The 18,611-nt window shown below is 36.9% G+C and overlaps 4 protein-coding genes across 14 annotated transcripts; 1 reads left to right on the top strand and 3 right to left on the bottom strand.

The window, feature by feature from the left end:
- Nucleotides 1–4,526: 4,526 nt before the first annotated feature.
- Nucleotides 4,527–8,583, bottom strand: LOC147552844 (uncharacterized). 9 transcript variants are annotated; one of them, XM_086669829.1, is made up of 5 exons: nucleotides 8,377–8,559; nucleotides 7,865–7,948; nucleotides 7,252–7,310; nucleotides 6,974–7,117; nucleotides 4,527–6,538 (listed from the first exon to the last, which is right to left on the bottom strand). In XM_086669829.1, the coding sequence occupies exons 4-5, from the start codon at nucleotides 7,065–7,067 to the stop codon at nucleotides 4,707–4,709; spliced, it is 1,926 nt and encodes a 641-aa protein (XP_086525955.1). In that variant the 5' UTR covers nucleotides 7,068–7,117; nucleotides 7,252–7,310; nucleotides 7,865–7,948; nucleotides 8,377–8,559; the 3' UTR covers nucleotides 4,527–4,706. The 9 variants fall into 9 exon arrangements, with proteins under 9 accessions (XP_086525955.1, XP_086525956.1, XP_086525952.1 ...); XM_086669830.1 differs by having other exon boundaries at nucleotides 7,865–7,945; nucleotides 8,377–8,517; XM_086669826.1 differs by lacking the exon at nucleotides 7,865–7,948 and having other exon boundaries at nucleotides 8,377–8,583.
- A 481-nt stretch (nucleotides 8,584–9,064) lies between these two features.
- Nucleotides 9,065–11,911, bottom strand: LOC147552843 (uncharacterized). The gene is made up of 2 exons (XM_086668660.1): nucleotides 11,908–11,911; nucleotides 9,065–9,549 (listed from the first exon to the last, which is right to left on the bottom strand). The coding sequence occupies exons 1-2, from the start codon at nucleotides 11,909–11,911 to the stop codon at nucleotides 9,065–9,067; spliced, it is 489 nt and encodes a 162-aa protein (XP_086524786.1).
- A 616-nt stretch (nucleotides 11,912–12,527) lies between these two features.
- On the top strand, nucleotides 12,528–14,605 carry LOC147552842 (flap endonuclease 1). 3 transcript variants are annotated; one of them, XM_086669146.1, is made up of 2 exons: nucleotides 12,528–12,944; nucleotides 13,260–14,605. In XM_086669146.1, the coding sequence occupies exon 2, from the start codon at nucleotides 13,299–13,301 to the stop codon at nucleotides 14,442–14,444; it is 1,146 nt and encodes a 381-aa protein (XP_086525272.1). In that variant the 5' UTR covers nucleotides 12,528–12,944; nucleotides 13,260–13,298; the 3' UTR covers nucleotides 14,445–14,605. The 3 variants fall into 3 exon arrangements, with proteins under 3 accessions (XP_086525272.1, XP_086525273.1, XP_086525274.1); XM_086669147.1 differs by having other exon boundaries at nucleotides 12,635–12,944; nucleotides 13,267–14,605; XM_086669148.1 differs by having other exon boundaries at nucleotides 12,684–12,935; nucleotides 13,267–14,605.
- Nucleotides 14,606–14,635: 30 nt separating this feature from the next.
- On the bottom strand, nucleotides 14,636–17,574 carry LOC147552841 (uncharacterized). The gene is made up of 2 exons (XM_086669145.1): nucleotides 15,254–17,574; nucleotides 14,636–15,025 (listed from the first exon to the last, which is right to left on the bottom strand). Exons 1-2 carry the CDS (start codon nucleotides 17,139–17,141, stop codon nucleotides 14,880–14,882), a joined length of 2,034 nt encoding a protein of 677 aa, XP_086525271.1. The 5' UTR covers nucleotides 17,142–17,574; the 3' UTR covers nucleotides 14,636–14,879.
- Nucleotides 17,575–18,611: the final 1,037 nt, after the last annotated feature.

The following is an 18,611-nucleotide window of genomic DNA, read 5'->3' as shown; positions in this document are numbered from 1 at the left end:
CGTAGTAGTGGGAGATTGTTTTCCCGAGAGCCTGAAGTGTGGTGCCAAAGGTGTTGACACCGCCTTCGCATTCTGCATCCCGAATCGAGAAACTACTCGTTCGATGTAACCTTTCTGATTCAAGTACAGTTTCTTACTTGACCGCTCTCTCTTAATCTCCATTCCCAGTATTTTCTTTGCAGCGCCCATGTCTTTCATCTCAAACTCTTGACTGAGTTGAGATTTCAACTTATTTATCTCCACCATGCTTCGAGAAGCAATAAGCATGTCATCCACATACAAAAGGAGATAAATAAAGTCACCTTCGCGAAGCTTCTTGATGTATACACAACAATCATAGTCACTTCTGCGAAAACCATGCTTTAGCATGAAAAAATCAAATCGTTTGTACCATTGGTGAGGGGATTGTTTCAATCCATAAAGAGACTTCCTCAAACGACATACTTGATTTTCTTTACCCTCAACCTTGTATCCCTCAGGTTGAGCCATATAAATTTCTTCTTCCAAATCTCCGTGCAAGAAGGCAGTTTTAACATCGAGTTGTTCCAGCTCAAGATCCCTGTGAGCAACAATACTCAATAGCACCCGAATAGAAGTATGTTTCACGACCGGTGAGAAAATCTCATTGTAGTCGACCCCTTCTTTCTGTGCATAACCCTTGGCCACTAGTCTTGCCTTATACCTTGTACCCTTGATCTCGGAAGAATCTTCTTTCTTCTTGTACACCCATTTACAACTAATAACAGACTTACCTTCGGGCAATGGGACAACCTCCCATGTCTTGTTCTTGTGAAGAGACTCAATCTCTTCTTGCATAGCAACCAACCAACTCTCTTTTTCCGCCAGGGTAATAGCTTGTTTGAAGGTGACCGGCTCGTCGTCTTCCACCGAGAGTGCATATTCAACTAGATTTGCCTGCCCGTAATGCCTAAGAGGTTTGTCTGACCCTAACCTCTGTACCGGCTTATATAACCGTTTCGGCCTAGTGTGTACCGAAACATCATGCTGTTGTTGTTGTAAAACTTGTGTACCTTCCCCTTGAACCTCCTCATGATCGGGTTCATCAATTTCCTCATCCTGAGTATTATCCTGATGCTCCACCTGATCATGATTCCTAGAAACCCGTTGGTCTTCGGTTTCTACTTCCACTACTTGAGCTTTAGTAGACCCAACATCACCACAACTAGGCACCGTAGCTTTCGCCATAGCTACAATAGATGACTCATCAAACACCACATCTCTGCTGATTACAAACTTCTTGTCTTCCGTACACCATAGCCGATAACCCTTGACTCCTGTAGCATATCCTAAGAAAATTGCCTTCTTTGCTCTATTGTCAAGTTTGTTACCTTTAACATGGTAATAGGCCGTACAACCGAAAACCCTAAGTCTCCCGTAATTTGCATGTTCACCTGACCACACCTCGTAAGGTATGCCGCCATCTAAAGAAGAATGTGGAGACCTGTTCACAATATAACAAGCTGTAGCAACAGATTCTGCCCACCATTCTACGCCTAATCCCGAATTGGAGCGCATACATCTAGCCTTCTCAAGTAGTGTACGGTTCAATCTCTCTGCGACTCCATTCTGCTGAGGTGTGTTTACTACTGTCCAGTGCCTCACAATGCCTTCCTGATTACAAAACTCCTTGAATGCCCCATCCGTGTACTCGGTCCCATTATCCGATCTTAACGTCTTCAGCTTTCGACCAGTTTTGTTCTCAACCATTGCTTTCCACACCAGGAATGTGTTGAATACCTCATTCTTATGCTTCAGAAAATAAAGCCAGACAAATCTCGAATGATCATCAACGAATGTAACAAAATACCTGGAACCGCCCTTGGAAGGTAACTTTGCCGGTCCCCAGACATCGGTATGTACGTAGTCTAATACCTCTTTGCTCCTGTGCTTGCTTGTAAAGAACGTCACCCTGTGTGCCTTCCCGAACACACAATGCTCACAAAACTCCATGCAAGGCTTCTTCATGTCCTTTAACAAGCCTTTCCCGCACATCAAAGACAGACCCTTTTCTGATATATGCCCAAGGCGCATATGCCAAAGCCTCGTACTAGCCGTTGGATCCCTTCCACTGATTCCTACTGCTACATCTCCCGTAATTGTTGTCCCCAAAAGTTTGTATAAATTACCGTAACGAGTACCTCTCATTACCACCAAAGAACCCTTAACGACTTTTATGGAGCTATTCTCTATAATTATCTTACAGCCGTTCCGCTCCAACACACCAAGGGAAATTAGATTTTTCCGCAAATCGGGTATGTGTCTTACGTCCGTCAATGTTCTCACCACTCCATCGTGCATCTTGATACGTATTGTTCCGAGTCCCACAGTTTTACATATACTATCATCACCCAGTATAACTGTACCACCATCTATACTCCTATAGGTAGTAAACCACTCCTGATTTGGACACATATGGTGTGACGCCGCTGAATCAAGCATCCACTTATCGGAGATTTTCTCAGACACCTCTGTCACCGAGAAACATTCGTCCGCCTCTTCTGACACATATCCCGCCTCTTGCATCTCTTGTTTCTCCTTGTAGTCTTCGTTCTTTTGCTTCAACTTTCTGTTTGGACAAGCCGCTTTAAAGTGGCCAAGCTCACCACAACTAAAGCACGTTTTCTTGAAAGTAACAATATGAGGGCTTGGTCCTCATCCTCAACCTTAACATCAATATCCTTCAAATCTGAGATAATCTTGTCAAACCTATTCACATATTCCTGAATAGAAGAACCCTCTTCCATTCTACATGTGAATAATTTGGATTTTAAGTAGACCCGATTCGTTAAAGTTTTCGTCATGAAACTGCTTTCTAGCTTTAACCACACACCCGCCGCCGTTATTTCTCCGTCTACTAGGAACGCCACGTCCCTCTCAAGACACAACATAATGGTAGCCCGTGCTTCGAGATCTAACTCCTCCCAATCCTCATCTGACATATCTCCTGGTTTCTTTCCCGTCAACGTCTTGTGTAATTTCTGCGAGATTAACAGATTCTTCATCTGCATCCGCCAATAAGAAAAATCGTTTTTCCCATTGAACTTCTCAATCTCATATTTCCCTGCTTTGACCGTACCACTTCTCGATCCCATCTTCTCTTCGTTCAATCTCAACAAGGCTCTAGTACCAATTGTTATAACTAAAAGTCGCGGAAGCTATCGAACCTATCCTAGAAATTGATCCGATTATGAAGATTAATCGAAAAACTAAGTCAAAATCAAATATGCGAACAGAATTTAACGAGGTTCGGCCTAAAGCCTACGTCCTCGGGCGAACAAGAAATCTTTATTGAAGGATAGATGAAGACGACTAACACAACCCGCAAGTTCGTCCCAAGATGGTACCGTATAGAATTAACCTTCTATACTAAATCTTCGACGACCGAGAAATTTAACACCGCTCAAAAACTATGAAAAATTTCTCTCACTCTTGCTCTCTCTCTAGCTCTCTAAAGAAGAGTTGTTGTTGCTTGTGTTGGTGTGTTGATTACAAAGCACTCAACCCCTATTTATATATATTATAAGCCAAAAAATTGGAAACTGCCTATTGAGCCAAAAAATTGGAAACCATCCCAATTTTTGGAAACTGCCTATTGCTGCCTCTTAAACCGCCTCTCCACTTTTGGAAACTACCCTCTTACAATTCCGGAAATCAGGAGATCATAGATTTCTAGGGCATAAATAGTAGACGTTAAGGTAATGCTTTTAGGGTGTATTTGATGTCTTTAGGACGGTTTGCGACAATTATGAAAAAGAAAGGGTTACACTATCCCTTATAGATGCGTGTTATGTCAGTGTGCAGAAGAAGATGTAGATCATTTGCTCCTGAACTGCTTAGTTTCAAGAAAGATATGAGATTTTTTTCCTCAAAAATGAATTTCGGTTTCGGGAGTATACCAAATCAGATGGAGGTTTTCTTTACAAGATGGAAGAGATATAAGTTAGACACAAGAAAGGAATACTTAGGAACTGCTATTCTTTTTGTTATATGGTGGGCGTTGTGGAAAGAGCGAAACACAAAGATATTTAAAGATAGTTTCAGTTCGTTTGAACAAATAATCGCAGAAGTCAAGACATTAATTTGATTGTCGGCAGATTTTCATGGTCTAAAAACATATTTACTAGACTAAGTACCAAAAACAATCTGCCGACAATCAAATTTGGGATAATTCTAGATTTGGGATGAAGAAACCAACCCTAGATTTCGAGAAGAAGCCCTAGATGAAAGAATCGAATATTGTGAGATTTGTGAATGAATCGGACTGGTCAATCCGAGATCTTAAGCAAGGTCCAAAATGACCAGTTCGAGGCCCAAAGCATTGCCTCTATAATACGTAATGAGTGTAACCAGCGGTAGCCACTACTAAGCCCGAGACTTTTGGGAGACGCCTACAACACTTTTGGGAAGCGCCTTTAGACTCCCCCTGATTTAATAAGTGCAGTAAGATATACTTTTCATAAATTCATATTGCAAGTGTTCCTTTCACTTATAAATGCTATAGAAAGTGGATAATTTTCTACTTATTTTATAATAAAAATAAGCATCTGCCATTATTTGATAGGAAGAAAACACACTTATCTTCCAAACTAACCATCAAAATTAACATTCCAAAACACAATATAATAAAAAGTGAAAAATATAATACATACATATACATATATGAATAAACAGAATGACCTAAACCATTAATCTCTACTAGAAATTTTGATGAGCATTTGCTTAAGGTGATCGTAGTTTTCAGTACGATAATCGACCCACAAGCAAAGTTGCCTAATGGCTTCTCTTTTTTCTTCTTCCCTGCAAATTGTTATCTCTTTCATCTCTATCACATTCTTCTCCAACTCTTCTACTTTACTCTTCAATCTCTTATTCTCCTTCTCCTCTTCAACTTTCTTTTCCAACCCATCTTCCTGATATTTCTTTTCTCTAAGTTCTTCTATAAACTTATTCAACTTCTCATTCTCATTCTTCATTTCAATTACCCATTTCCTTGCATTTTGAAGATCTTCTGAGAATCTCAAAATTCGACTCTCTTTTGATGTTTGATTGACGAATGAAGTTTGAATAGCCATTTCCAAATCATTGAACGCGTTGAATGACTTAGCTATACATTCTTTCGTGTCTCTGAGTTCTCGTCTAGCAATTCCAGCTTCTTCTGATACTTGCGTAATTCTTTGGAGGAGTAAATTTCGTTCTTTATGAAATTGGGTTTCGGCTTGTCGATGATTAAGTTCTCTCTCATTAAGTGATTGCTCTGTTACCACAAGTCTTCGGTTTAGTAGACGAAGAGTAACTTCATAATTACTATTCTCATCTTTTAACCGTGAAATCTCTGAAAGTAAATCTCTTTGCTTTTTCTGCAACATTTCAGTCTCTCCGAATTTTGTTCGCTTTTTACCAGCTTCTTCTGTTTTTTCATTTTCAGAAACTTGAAGTCTTTCTTGTAGATTGTTTTCATTCTTTGTTGCCCTTTGTAATGCATCCGTTGACCCATTTAGCTCGTGTTTCAGTTTGTCGATTTGTTCTCTTAAGGTGGTTTCTTGAAGTTGAAAACGGGAGATCTCTTCTATTAACTTATCAGATTCATCGGATTTAGCTTTTAACTTCTTTTCAAATTCGCTTTTCTGGGTACTCAGTGAATTGATCTCCTCTCTCAAATCAGCTATCTTTGCCTCTAGATCCTTTCTTTCAGATGATGTTTCAGTTTCGAGGTCTGAATATTTCTTCCATTGTACTGAAAGTTCATCTTCTCTATTTGCTAATGTTTCTTTCAATTGCTTAAAATCTTTCTCGAGTTCTTGTATTGTCGCTTCTGCCTTTTCTATCTCATGTAATCGCTCTGAGTTTTCCGAAGTCAGGGCATTGTTCTCTACTTGGGTAGCTCCTAAAACCTTATTTAGAGAAATTAGGGTAGCCAGTTTGTAGTTTGCAGATTCAAGCTCTTGTTTTAGAGTTCCATTCTCTTCTTTCAATTGATCAGCTCTAATTTGGAGTTCGTCAACAATTTTTTGTCCTTCTTCAATCTTTATCATAGCCGTCGAATTTTCTGCACTCAAAACTTCCTTTTCTTTTTCTGCATATCCCAATTTTTCGTTCAAGTCGGCAGTAGTCCTCCTGAGATCTTCTATGATTTTCTCTGCTTCTTCTACCTTCATGCCCAAAGAAACTTTCTCTGCATTTAAATCTAACAGTTCCTGATTTGTATTCTCAAGTTGATGTTTCAGGCTTTCAGTTTCTCCATTATGACTTTCACTTATTTTCACCTTCGAATAATAATCGGTTTCCGAGTCTGAACTAGATGAATATTCTCCATCTCCTTTTTCGTTGTAATGAGCTTTTCTCCGTAACTCTCCTGTTAGATTATTGTAAAGTAAATACAGAGATTCATATTGTTGTTGGATATCCTCGACGTGATTAACAATTTCAGACGCTCTTTCCGCTTTCTCGAGTGGAACCACATTGTCATTTTCTACTTCTTTGATGAGGTCTATTATTTTCATCTTCTTACTCTCCACATCTGCAATATATATACAAAAGGCTTCTCAATGATATAGTCCACTCAAAAGAGCACTTCTATAGTGATTCATTCTAACTTGATCAGTATGAAAACCTTGACAAACGTAAAGTAAAGTATTGACACATAGGCCAATCCTAAAAAGTCAATAAAATATGATGATAGCTGTTAATGCGACAAACAGTTCTTGTAATTAACAATTCCTTGAAGTATGGTTCGATTGAATATACAAAAGGGCTAAGAATATGTTTTTCGGCTACCAGATTGGTATGGTATTGGTATCCATATACAAGGATTAAGGAAGGTGGGTAATGGACTAATGGAGTTATTTAACAATGAAGAGGTACCCTGTAAATCCTACTTCAGTGATAATCTAACATAAACCAGAAGAAAATCATTTCAGAGATATCCAAATCAGGGGAAGAAAACAAGAATTACCTGATCTATTCTTTTCCTGCTCTTTAGTTTTCTCATTGTCTATATAATTCCCAAAATACGACTTAATCGAATCTCTCCACCGATGTCTCCCCATATTCACTATTGCCAAAGGATTCCCATTCTCATGCTCAGAATCGTCAAGATCTAAAAAAAATTAATCATGTAAGCATGAATTCCCATTTCTGCATATAAACAATAATACTAATGATATTTATAGAAAAAGGCCATAATTATTTGGTAATTGAAGAAGAAAAACCATCAACAATACCATGAAGTACCTTTATGAAGAAGAGGATGAAAGGAGAAAACCCACAAATGAGCTTATCTCCAGCTCCCACTTTGCATTTGCAGAAAACAAAATTTCCATAAAATACTATAAACAGTGATGATAAAACAACAAATAAGATTTCTGAAATTCACATCTTAATTTTTTAAATTAGGGATTGCAACTTATTTTTTTTCTTGAACATCTAAGATGAAACAGAGATCTATCTGAATCAAAATTTCCATGTGTCAAAAAACCATGCGATATTGTAGACCCTTAATTAACGCTAAACAACAAGTAATCCCCACCATCACAATCTCATTAATTTGGGACTTCAAATACAAACAGCACCTAAATTGACTTTTAATACTGTGATTAAAAAAGATGTGGTGAGTTTTCTTCACCCATGTTAAACATAGGTTATGAATACCCTAGATATCATTAGTTTGAAGGAGTTCAGTTTCAATCGTCATGGAAGAGCATAACTGAAAAAGGACAGTTTGAATTTGAGATTATGATTTGTTCTAATTAAAAAAAAAGGCGTGAAAAGTTCTTCTAATTAAAAAAAAATCAAATTTCTAAAAAGTGCAGATTTTACTTTTAGAGTATGAGATCATCAATTTCACCTTTGAAGATGCTGGAAATCAGAAAGATTCACCGCCATTTTCAAAATTATACTTCTCATCATCGTTCATCGCTGAGTCATTCTACTAAAACTCAAGGGAAAAGGCAGGATTTTGATCCAAATTTAACCAAGTTTCAACAATGAAATGAATAGGAGCATCAGAAATTTGGAAATTAGGTTTTTGATACCACAGATTTCATATATTTGACCTAAAAAGCGAAAAGAGAAGCAGAAAACTTCAAATGAGATGGGAGATTGAAGCTTTTAATATTGAAATTGGCTCAAATCAGAAGATTATGCACAGATCCAAACATTAATGACGAAAGGAATTCAATTAACAAGATTAAATGAAGTTCGAAATCTCATTTTTTTTTTCTCTAAGAATCTAATCTAATTGATTTAAGTTTTCCAAAATGAGAATCAAGACAAAAAAATAAACTTTATCCAATTAATCATCTTAGGTTCGTAAAACACAAAGAACATTACAAAATTGAGTAAAGACTAGAACAAAACCTGCAAATTCGGTTCTTGGATCTAAACTTGATAATGAGTTAATGACCAAAATGACTGGTAGATTGTTGTACCAAAGCGTCTAGAGAGAGAGAGAGAGAGAGAGAAAATATCTAGAGAGAGAGAGAAAGAGTGGAGAGAGATAATCTAGATAAAGTGGAAGATGCAGAATAAAGCAAGACAATTGCTTTTGCTAATAAGAACTTTTTGGATCTTTTGTAAAGTTGATAGGGGTATTTTGGAGGGAAATTCTTGACTATTGCCCTTGCATTTTCACATTATTACATTGGTTTGCCATTCAGGTGGTTTCCCGCGAGGCTGATGACGACGGCCTCTCACTTTCTAACGGAAAATGATTATCTTAACAAAAAGAAAAACGGAAAATGATTAAACCACGTTGTTGAAGTAAATCCATTGTAAATGAATATCTCTTCGGTGCTTCTAAAGGCACCGGGCCAAAAGGTTGTTAGCATCCATCTCTGTTAGCATCAGGCCCAACCGCTCCTTTCTCTATTAGCACCGTCCAACTATGTAGGCACCGGTCAAATAGAGTTAACCCTAACCCCTCTATCCATCTCTCACAAAATCCAATCAGAATTTCGGATAGAAAAATGATGCCCTAAGACGGACTGGACCAGTCCGCCCATTTCCATTAAGTCACGGATTAGCCAATCCGTTACTCTTCACATACTCACGGATTGGCTAATTTCTCAGATAAAGGTTTCACTTTTTTGATATACTTTCTGATAACTTCTTTTGCTGATGATGATGAATTCGTCTTATTAATTGAAGATTGATCAGTAATAAGATTTGTTTGGTCTCTGTTTTTTGTTTGATCTTTTTTAAAAACAGAGGAGAATCTAGAAAGAGAAAAATACTTGGGTTTCTTAACTTGATGGTTTTGATTCTGAGATTGATTCTGAAATTGATTTTCATTTTGGTTTTGATTTTGATTTTGGGAACATGGGTAAGTGAGATTCTTGATTTTCTTAAACTCATCTTCAAGATCAGCAATAGAACTAGGTCTAGATGAATCACAATTAGTTGAATCTCCAGCTGATGAAGAAGTTGTTGTAGTGAACTTACTGTCTAATGAACAAGAAGAAGTTCTTGATGATGAGGGAGAAAGTAAAAAAGTTCTAACCATTGATAGACGAGGAGAGAGATGAAGCGGGTCTTATTCTAAGAAAAACTCTTATGTTTTCAGAAGTCTCTCCATTTGAATGTGGAGAATGAATAGGGTTTTGAGAAACAACTTCACATTGAAGGATATCTTGAAGATGGAGTCATCCCAATTGGGGCATTTGTAGCAGGGGTTTTCCTTGCTCTTCTCATAGGGTTTCTTCTAACAATTGCTGTATTTAGACACTGGAGACTAGCCAGATCAATTAAAGCCTCTTCTCTCTTCTCCATCTTCCTACATATTTGTGTTTTAAATCTGAAAAAATGAAAAAGGGAACTAAGAATAAACAAACCCTAATTTTGAAACAAAAAATACCAACCCTAATCATTAAATCTAATGAAGATAGGAAAGGGTTAAGCTCTACTTACTTGCTCTGTGGGTTAGAGGTGCAGTAATGGTTATTGGTTGTCACGATGAAGATAGAAGTAGACTTGGAGGAGCAATGGCAATACAAGAACTCAGTGAGAATCCACAACGTCTCGTTGGCGATGATGATTAGGAACTATACCAATAATTAATTCCTCTAGTTTAACAAGAAGATGAATTGAGATTACTTTTGTTTTGGAAGAAGAAGATGGAAGAAGTGGTGAACGTCACCCACATTAAAAACTGGTGCTTATAGAGAACTCGTGTAAGAAACCATTGACCTGAGTCAACCAAATTTCTGGATGCTAACAGCCTTTAGGCCCGGTGCCTTTAGAAGCACCCATATCTCTTTACTGTAACGGTTGGACACCCCTCTTAAGCACATCAAGTCGTGAGATTGAGTTTTGATGAAAGCAGTTTATCATCAAGATTTATCCCATATAATTTAGACAATATATAAATTAAATAATATAATAAATTTGTCAGACTTTAGGCCTCTTTCATGTTGTAGGACTTTAGGCCTCTTTCATTATGGTTTAAATTAAGCAGTTATCGTGTTCATCACATCTTCATGATGTATCACTGTCTTGTAACAACTAACGTAGATCGTATTCGATTTCTCAAAAAAAAAAATTATACTTTAAAAAAATAAAATAAATTCTTGTAATGATTTGATTTTCCCGCTATTTTCTTTTTTCTTTTATTTTGGTAAAATATCTTTTATGATACATTAAAATGAATTAATGACATACATATATAGTAGGCAATCTCCACACTCCGTTGGCATTGATACTTGAAGATGTTGTGTTTACGATCGATCAGTGATCACTTGTGTTTTTCTAAATCAATTTAGTTATGTTTATTAAACTAGCTATGTTATTAAATTGCCTTGAGAAGAATTCAAAACTCTATAAAAACAACAGGCATGTTGCTGATATAAATTTAATTTGATTAAATTCAATAGAATCTAATTTTTTGCTTAGTCATTTCTTTAGTCGTGAGAAATGACAAACTCCTAGTTATTTTGGTTATTGCTTGGTCGGATTCATTTTAATTTAAAATATATTAGTTGAAGATAAATACTCAACTCCATTAATTCTTTAAAAATTTATCATAGGACAAGTAATGTGACTTAAAAAAGGTTAAACTCAACCATTTTTTTTGTTGCAAAATTAAATTCAACCAAATTAATAAAACAAAAAAAAAGAAATACCCCTTTACTATGCCAATAATTCATCCATACACAATATAATTTTTTTTGTTGCATATCGTTCTTCTATTACTTTTTTTCCATACATTCCCCGGAAATTATGTTTTTATTGATTAGCAAAACTGCAATCCGTTATAGATTATTGTCTTAGGAAATCAAGAATTACATTTTCAGCCACAGATAATTTTTAAAGAAGGTAAAAGCTTTCCTAGCTACTACATCAACTACAAGTTGACTAGTGATACGTTTTTATGAATTTTTAATATATTTTTCTTTCCATTCAAGGTTTAATTTTTTTTTTATCACATTTGAACTTTCATAGATAAATTGACTAGTAGTTCCGAGTACAAAAAGCAAGTAAAAGGAAGGACTAAATAGACGATAAGTTAACTGAAAAGACTGAACCACAAAAGGTTTAATTTTTTTTTTTTACGAATGACTATTTCATTCATTACAAGGGCATAGATATTACTGATAATAAGTACTTTTAAGGCCATGAAAATTTCCTAACCCCTACAAATTGAAGTTTTTGTGTCCAGTTTATGTGATTTTCAACTTTTAAAATAAGTTTCAACTTGATAAATAGAGTTGTTTTAAGGTCTAAATTTTAGAGAGAAGTAAACACATGCAATACTCTTATACATGTAATAGATTGGTTCAAAGTTTAAATTTAGACTCGGAAAAACCAAACAAGACAGAAGTCACTTAACCAATTAAATATACGGTAAAACAAGTTATCATCTTTTCTTTCATTGAAACTTTTGTTACCAATTACCCATAGTCGAAAAGTCGTTGTGCTCGAAAGTGCATTTATAGAAGTGTCTAAGGTGAGTATGTGTGCAAAGTTTGGACTTTTGTGCCACGTAAGCGTCTGAACACTCAAAGTGTTCCTAAAGTTGGATGCATAACGCCTAACTTGGACACTAAAACCTAGTCCGATTCACACGAAATATTGAGAACCCAACTAAAACTAATGTATTTAAAAAATGTTAGTCAACCATGCACCTTTTGTTGCAGTGGTTGGACAATTGTTTAGCTCATGAGGTTATTTGATCAAATCTTGAAGAAACCAGTTTGCTACAAGATTTATTTCATGTAATCAAGGCACAAATAAAACAAAGGTAGAGATTATACGGTCTTTACGATCCAATATGTCTAAAATAATAATGGTTATAGTGCTTATTCAATTTATGATGTATTTTCATATTATGTGTTCATGATGTTTCCATCATTTCATGTCATATAGTGTAGTGATTCTTGGAGTCCAATGTGAAAATTGTTTTTCACAACTTCAAGATTTTTTTAGTGAAGATCGAAGACAAATTAAATTTTATTTGGTCAAAAAGTCCACACACCTGTGTTGTATTAATGTATTTGTTGAAACTTCAAATATTTGAACTTCGCTGATTAAAACTCAAATGCAATGCAAATAACTGTAACTATCTCAAATTCTTTTGCATCCCGTTGCAAATTACAAAAAGAAGATTTGAATTTTTTTTTTAGCATGCCCACACTCGGGCTAAAATCCCACTAGATTCGAGGTATAGAACCAAAGGCCCAAATACATGGCTGAACAAAGAGTTGAAGGTCGACAAGCCAGTTGGGTCAATAGGAAGCCCTAAAGAACACTTGAAAATCTCCAAAAGCAACAGTCAGAGGTCTGGTCTTCTTTCCTTGTTATTTATCATTGGAAGGAGGATGGAACGAGTGAGCTTTTTATCGACCTTGTAAATCCAGACGCAAGAGGTGTGTACCAGATTCGTCTTTGAATACATCGAACTGCAACTTCTTCATCATCAGAAGGTTATTCTTGTATGTATTGTTCAATCTTCTCTTTGATCTGAAATTAGGGTTTATCACTTCTTTACTAGTTAACTTCTTTTACTTGTTTATTAGGGTTCATGTTTTAAAGTTTTTTTCATCCTCCCTTAGTAACATGTTAGCTGAGAGTCGATTGAAGTTGGGTTGAAATTATTCTGTTTTTAGGGTTTCTCAAGTTCAGAACATTTGATTACTAGGTAATTTGTTCAAATGGTTGATTAGGGTTCATAATTTTACTTCATGCTTTAGATACACCATTTCTTTGATTAAAACTGTAAACTTTATTGATTGAACTCTATTGATCAGGGTTTAGGGTTTGCTGCTCGTTAGACAAAGTTCCCGTCCATGGGTATTAAGGGTTTAACAAAGCTACTAGCAGATAATGCACCAAAATGCATGAAAGAACAGAAATTTGAGAGTTATTTTGGGCGTAAGATTGCCATTGATGCTAGCATGAGCATCTACCAGTTCCTCATTGTGGTAGGTAGAGTTGGAACAGAAATGCTCACTAATGAAGCTGGCGAAGTAACCAGTCATTTGCAAGGAATGTTTTCTCGCACAATTAGGCTTTTGGAAGCTGGATTGAAACCCGCATATGTTTTTGACGGGAAGCCACCAGATTTGAAGAAGCAGGAGTTGGCTAAACGGTATTCTAAAAGGGCAGATGCTACTGAGGATTTGGCATCAGCAATAGAGACAGGAGACAAAGACGATATCGAAAAGTTCAGTAAACGGACAGTCAAAGTGACGAAACAACACAACGAAGACTGCAAGAAACTCTTAACACTAATGGGGGTGCCTGTGATAGAAGCTCCTTCTGAAGCAGAGGCAGAATGTGCTGCACTTTGCAAAAGCGGAAAGGTTTACGCTGTGGCTTCCGAAGACATGGATTCACTAACTTTCGGAGCTCCTAAATTTCTTCGGCATTTGATGGATCCAAGCTCGAGAAAAATCCCAGTGATGGAATTTGAAATTGCGAAAATTTTGGAGGAGCTAAACCTCACAATGGATCAATTTATCGATCTATGCATTCTCTCTGGTTGTGATTATTGCGAAAGTATTCGAGGCATTGGAGGACAAACTGCTTTGAAGCTCATTCGTCAACATGGATCCATAGAGGCTATACTGGAGAACATAAACAAAGAAAGGTACCAAATACCAGAGTCTTGGCCGTATGTAGAAGCTCGGAAACTCTTTAAAGAACCTTTAGTTTCTACCATTGACCAGCAACCTGAACTCAAGTGGAATGCTCCGAATGAGGAGGGACTGATAAACTTTCTGGTGAATGAAAATGGGTTCAATGCTGATCGAGTCTCAAAGGCTATAGAAAAGATCAAAGCAGCCAAAAACAAATCATCTCAAGGCCGTTTGGAGTCTTTCTTTAAGCCAGTAGTGAGCACGTCAGTTCCTCTTAAGCGAAAGGAAACTCCTGGTAAAGCGGCTAAGGAGACTACCAACAAGAAATCGAAGGCTGGTGGGAGGAAGAAATAATGTTTCGAGGTAACAATGATGGGTTCAGTTGCTTTTTTTCTGCCTTCTTTTTCCACTTGGTATCTAGTTGTTGTTTTTAGTACATTTCCTTTGTTGATGAACATAATAGAACTTCACTGAACTTTCTAAAACTGAAAACAGATATCACTGTATTTTGGAGAGATGAAATATCAGCAATTTACCAGAGATTTCTGTAACTTTTCTGGGTTCTTTTACACATGAAACTAAATTGTACACCAATAGAAACAAAACCCACAAAAACGAAAAACAGAATACTGATAGAGTCATGCAAACTCGCAACCAACGCCACTCAAAAACCTCACTAGAACTACAAATAGAGAGAAAACTTGGCGTTCATATTTGTGGGTTCACTACTGAAGAACCCTCATCAAAGATTTTTCTGAAGTAGGTGAAATGTTGTGAAACTATCAAGGTCTATGATATCTCAGAATCTGAAGCATGGCCTGACGATCGTCGCCTGTTTGGACTAACCATTGGTAGTTGGGATTCTGAATTCATCCTTAAACTTCTTCCGCACGAAGTCAATTGTGGAGGTCTTAGTGTTCGTCCTTTTGGTGTCACTGTTAAATCGCAAACACGCCAATATAGATTAGGTTACTACTCAAATAGATGAATGTGAATGCTTTGATAATTTCTGTTCAAAACTGTTTTAGATTCAACTTTGATCAATTATTGTTACTACAACTTTAATGTAATGACTACTGTTTCTCCTGTGGATTTGATATGATTCTAAACTTCAAATAGAACAGTACAATGAGGAAGAGATAAATGGATAGTGTAGCTCTAACCTGGTTGTTTGGATTGCTTTGCCTCTGACAACTTCTTTGCCGATGAAGTCCGTTTAATTGTGGATTCAGGTTGTGGTGGAGATTTCTTTCCCATCATGGTCGGGAACGGGTCTTCTACTATACCCAAATTATCATCTCCGCAAGCCGAGGCACCTTCGCTTCCTGATTCTGAACTCTTCTCTCTAAGATTCATAATAGTCTTTTCTTTCTCCAAAACTTTATACGAAAACATTTGAAATGGAATTTGCGATATTGGTGTTGGCTTATGAAACTTCTTTGAATAATTCATCTCAACTTCATAGTAATCAACCTGCGGTAATGGTGTATCGGGTTGACTATGATCTGGGTTCATCACAAGAAATCGTTTTATATATCGGAGAATCCGACAAATGGATGAGAAGTTCGGCCGGTTAACAGGTTCAGTTTGCCAACATTTCTTGGTCAAATTCGTCAAGTATTTCGGAGAAGAAAGGGGAAAAAGTGGTCTTTCTCCTGTTCTTATATTCCTGCTCATTTTATCTCCTTGAAGATGACTATCTTCAAAAGGAACCTTACCCGTTATAACTTCGAAACAAATCATTCCAAAGCTATAAACATCTGCCTTCTCACTATACTTTTTCGCGCATATATTACCAGGCTGTTCTTGCTCTAATAGAACCTCTGGCGCGTACCAAATAAACGATGGTGTACCATTTTGATTCGAATTGCTTCTTGGAATGTTTTTAACTGACGATAGATTGAATCCAGTAACTTTTGCTTGTAAGTATCCTTCTGAAGAGGAATTTCTTGTTCTAATTAGAACATTTGAAGGATTCAAATCTCCATGAAAGATCTTATGAGAATGCAGATACTCCATTCCTCTAGCAATCTGAAGCATTATATCAACTGCAACAGGGAGAGAGAATGGAATTCGTTTCCTCGGACCACAAATCTCTTTGATATGGCTGTTTAAATCTTTGCTCATCAACTCTGTGATCATAAAACATTCTTTCTTATCTTCATCAGAGAAACCACAAAGAACGCTCGATATATTTGGATGAGCAAGAGATGAAAGATGAGATATTTCAGGAATTAAAGGTTTGATTTCACCGAAGAAGTGTCTAGCAGCAAAGCTTTCTCCCAACCATTGAATCTCTTTATACTGGCTTCCACTTCCTAATCGTCTTCTGACCTGGTAATCTTTCGAACTTACTAAGATTGAACTTGGGAATAGCTTGAAATTCGAAGAATCCATTTCATTTAAGTTGCTTAATAATAAATCTGCGAGTCGGTTTTCTTGCTTCGTTAAAGACCCTGACTTTTTCTTCTCTGTGATTGATTGAATAAGAACCCAGTTATCTTCTTTCCAAACTGTTTCTAATCTTTTGCAGATTTCCTGAGAAACTAGATATTGTTTCCCAAATTTCCATTGAAATACTTTTGGATCATGTAATTCTTTTTCATACTTCTTCATGAATATGAGTCTTCTCCTTTCGATGTCGTCTTGATCGGTCCCTGATATTTCTCCGACAATTTCGATTGCTTCGATTACAATTGGAACACAACAGAGCAAATTATGGATGTGAAATTCTACACAATCTGTATTTTTTCCAAGTGAGATTGCTTTAGCCCACCAATCTTTGGTTTCTAGACATTGTTGAACATATAATTCCCCTTCTTTGAAGATCCTATGAAGCTCCTTTAATGGTTGTTCGAGAATTTTCCATTTTGTTTCTCTCTCTTGGAATTTCAGGTTCTCTTTGATTTCTACTCCTATACCATTGAAAGCGAGAGTGAAGATATCTACCAATAAACAACACTGTCTTTGATTGATTTGAATTTCATCTTTAAACACCATGAGAGCCTTCAAACTACCCAGGACTTTTCCAATCTGTCTAAATTGATCCATCCCCAAATTGCCTGAAAAATTCAGAGAGAGAGAGAGAGAGAGAGAGAGAGAGAGAGAGAGAGAGAGAGAGAGAGTAAAAACAGAGTTAAGGAAGATTGTATCTGAAACGGTAGAAGATGAAGAAACTTTATTGTCGTGGTCAAAAGGGAGTCTTCCTATATTCTCTCTCTAACTTTCTGTCTCTAAAAAAGGCATTAAAATTGATGGAAAATTATGATCTCTTGTCCATGAAGAAGAAAAAGATAAAACCTGTGGAAATAGGTGAGGAATCAAAAAAGGGTTTTGGTTTAATTAAAGATTTAGGGAATATATTGGAAGAATTTTTGTGATTTTGTTGTTGATAAAAGAGCAATGGGGTTCTCCATGGAAGTCCTTATAGAGAATTCCCGCGACTTTCGCTACTTCTTTGTAATTTTTAAATTATAGCGTCGCTGTAACGGCTAACCGTCCTAACGGAACGGTCAACATGTCAACTCTTTCTAACGGAGCTGACCAACGCGTTTGACCGTTCTCTCTCTCTCTCTCATTCCCAGTCCACCCAATCTACAAGTGCAACCAATAAGTGAGAGACGTGTGGAAGTTGGTGTGTCACTTGACCCAACAGGATTAGGTTTTATTTTGGGAAAGTTTTGATTTTTGATTTTTTTTTTTTTTTTTTTTGAATCCAAGGGATACATATTCATTAATAAGTGATAAAATTACAATGAATCTCTCTTCTGGATACGTCATGCTATTTACATACCTGTAAATGCAAATGCCTCCTGAAGGGGAAGAAATTGGACTAGACACAGACACTATTGGGATTCTAAAGATCCGAGAAAAGAGACCCTAAAGATCTGACAAAAGGATCCTAAAGATCCGACAAAAATAACTGAAAAAAAAACTAAAATAACCATCGCCGGTAAACCTTCAATGCCGCCGGAAAACCGCATTTTTTCACCGACAAAACCGCCACCATCACTGGAACACCGCCGCCACCAAAGAAAACCAGTCGCTTCATCATCAACATCGACGCCACCACTTCTCCATCATCACATTCATATTGTCTTCAACAAAACACCACCACTGAACCCCACCACCACCACACCACCACCATACCACCATCTCACCAACACCACCATCTCACCAACACCACCACCATCATTATCATCATCTCCAGACACCACCGCATAACCTACACCACCACCAACCCACCCTCACGAAAACCACCAGTAGATCCTGTCGTAACCCCTATTGCACCACCACCACCACTGCAACCACGTGATATAGGATTGAACATCTTCCAATACCATCTCCATTGAAGGGCAAAAAAAAAACAAAGAAGAAAACCAGATTTCTTCAAGAAACTAAACCAGACCAATATGTATATCAAAACATAAAAAACTCTAGATTTAGTGATTCACAGAGAGTCTGCAATTAGAGAGAGAAAGAAGAAGACGAAGAGAGAGAGATCTAATCAAAAGACAACTA

This window comes from Eschscholzia californica, unplaced genomic scaffold, assembly GCF_041429995.1.
Source record: "Eschscholzia californica isolate CP2 unplaced genomic scaffold, dmEscCali1.0.p SCAF_3, whole genome shotgun sequence".
Lineage (NCBI taxonomy): Eukaryota > Viridiplantae > Streptophyta > Magnoliopsida > Ranunculales > Papaveraceae > Eschscholzia > Eschscholzia californica.
The sequence above is the reverse complement of the archived record's forward strand: the minus strand, read 5'-3'. Positions and strand labels throughout refer to the sequence as shown.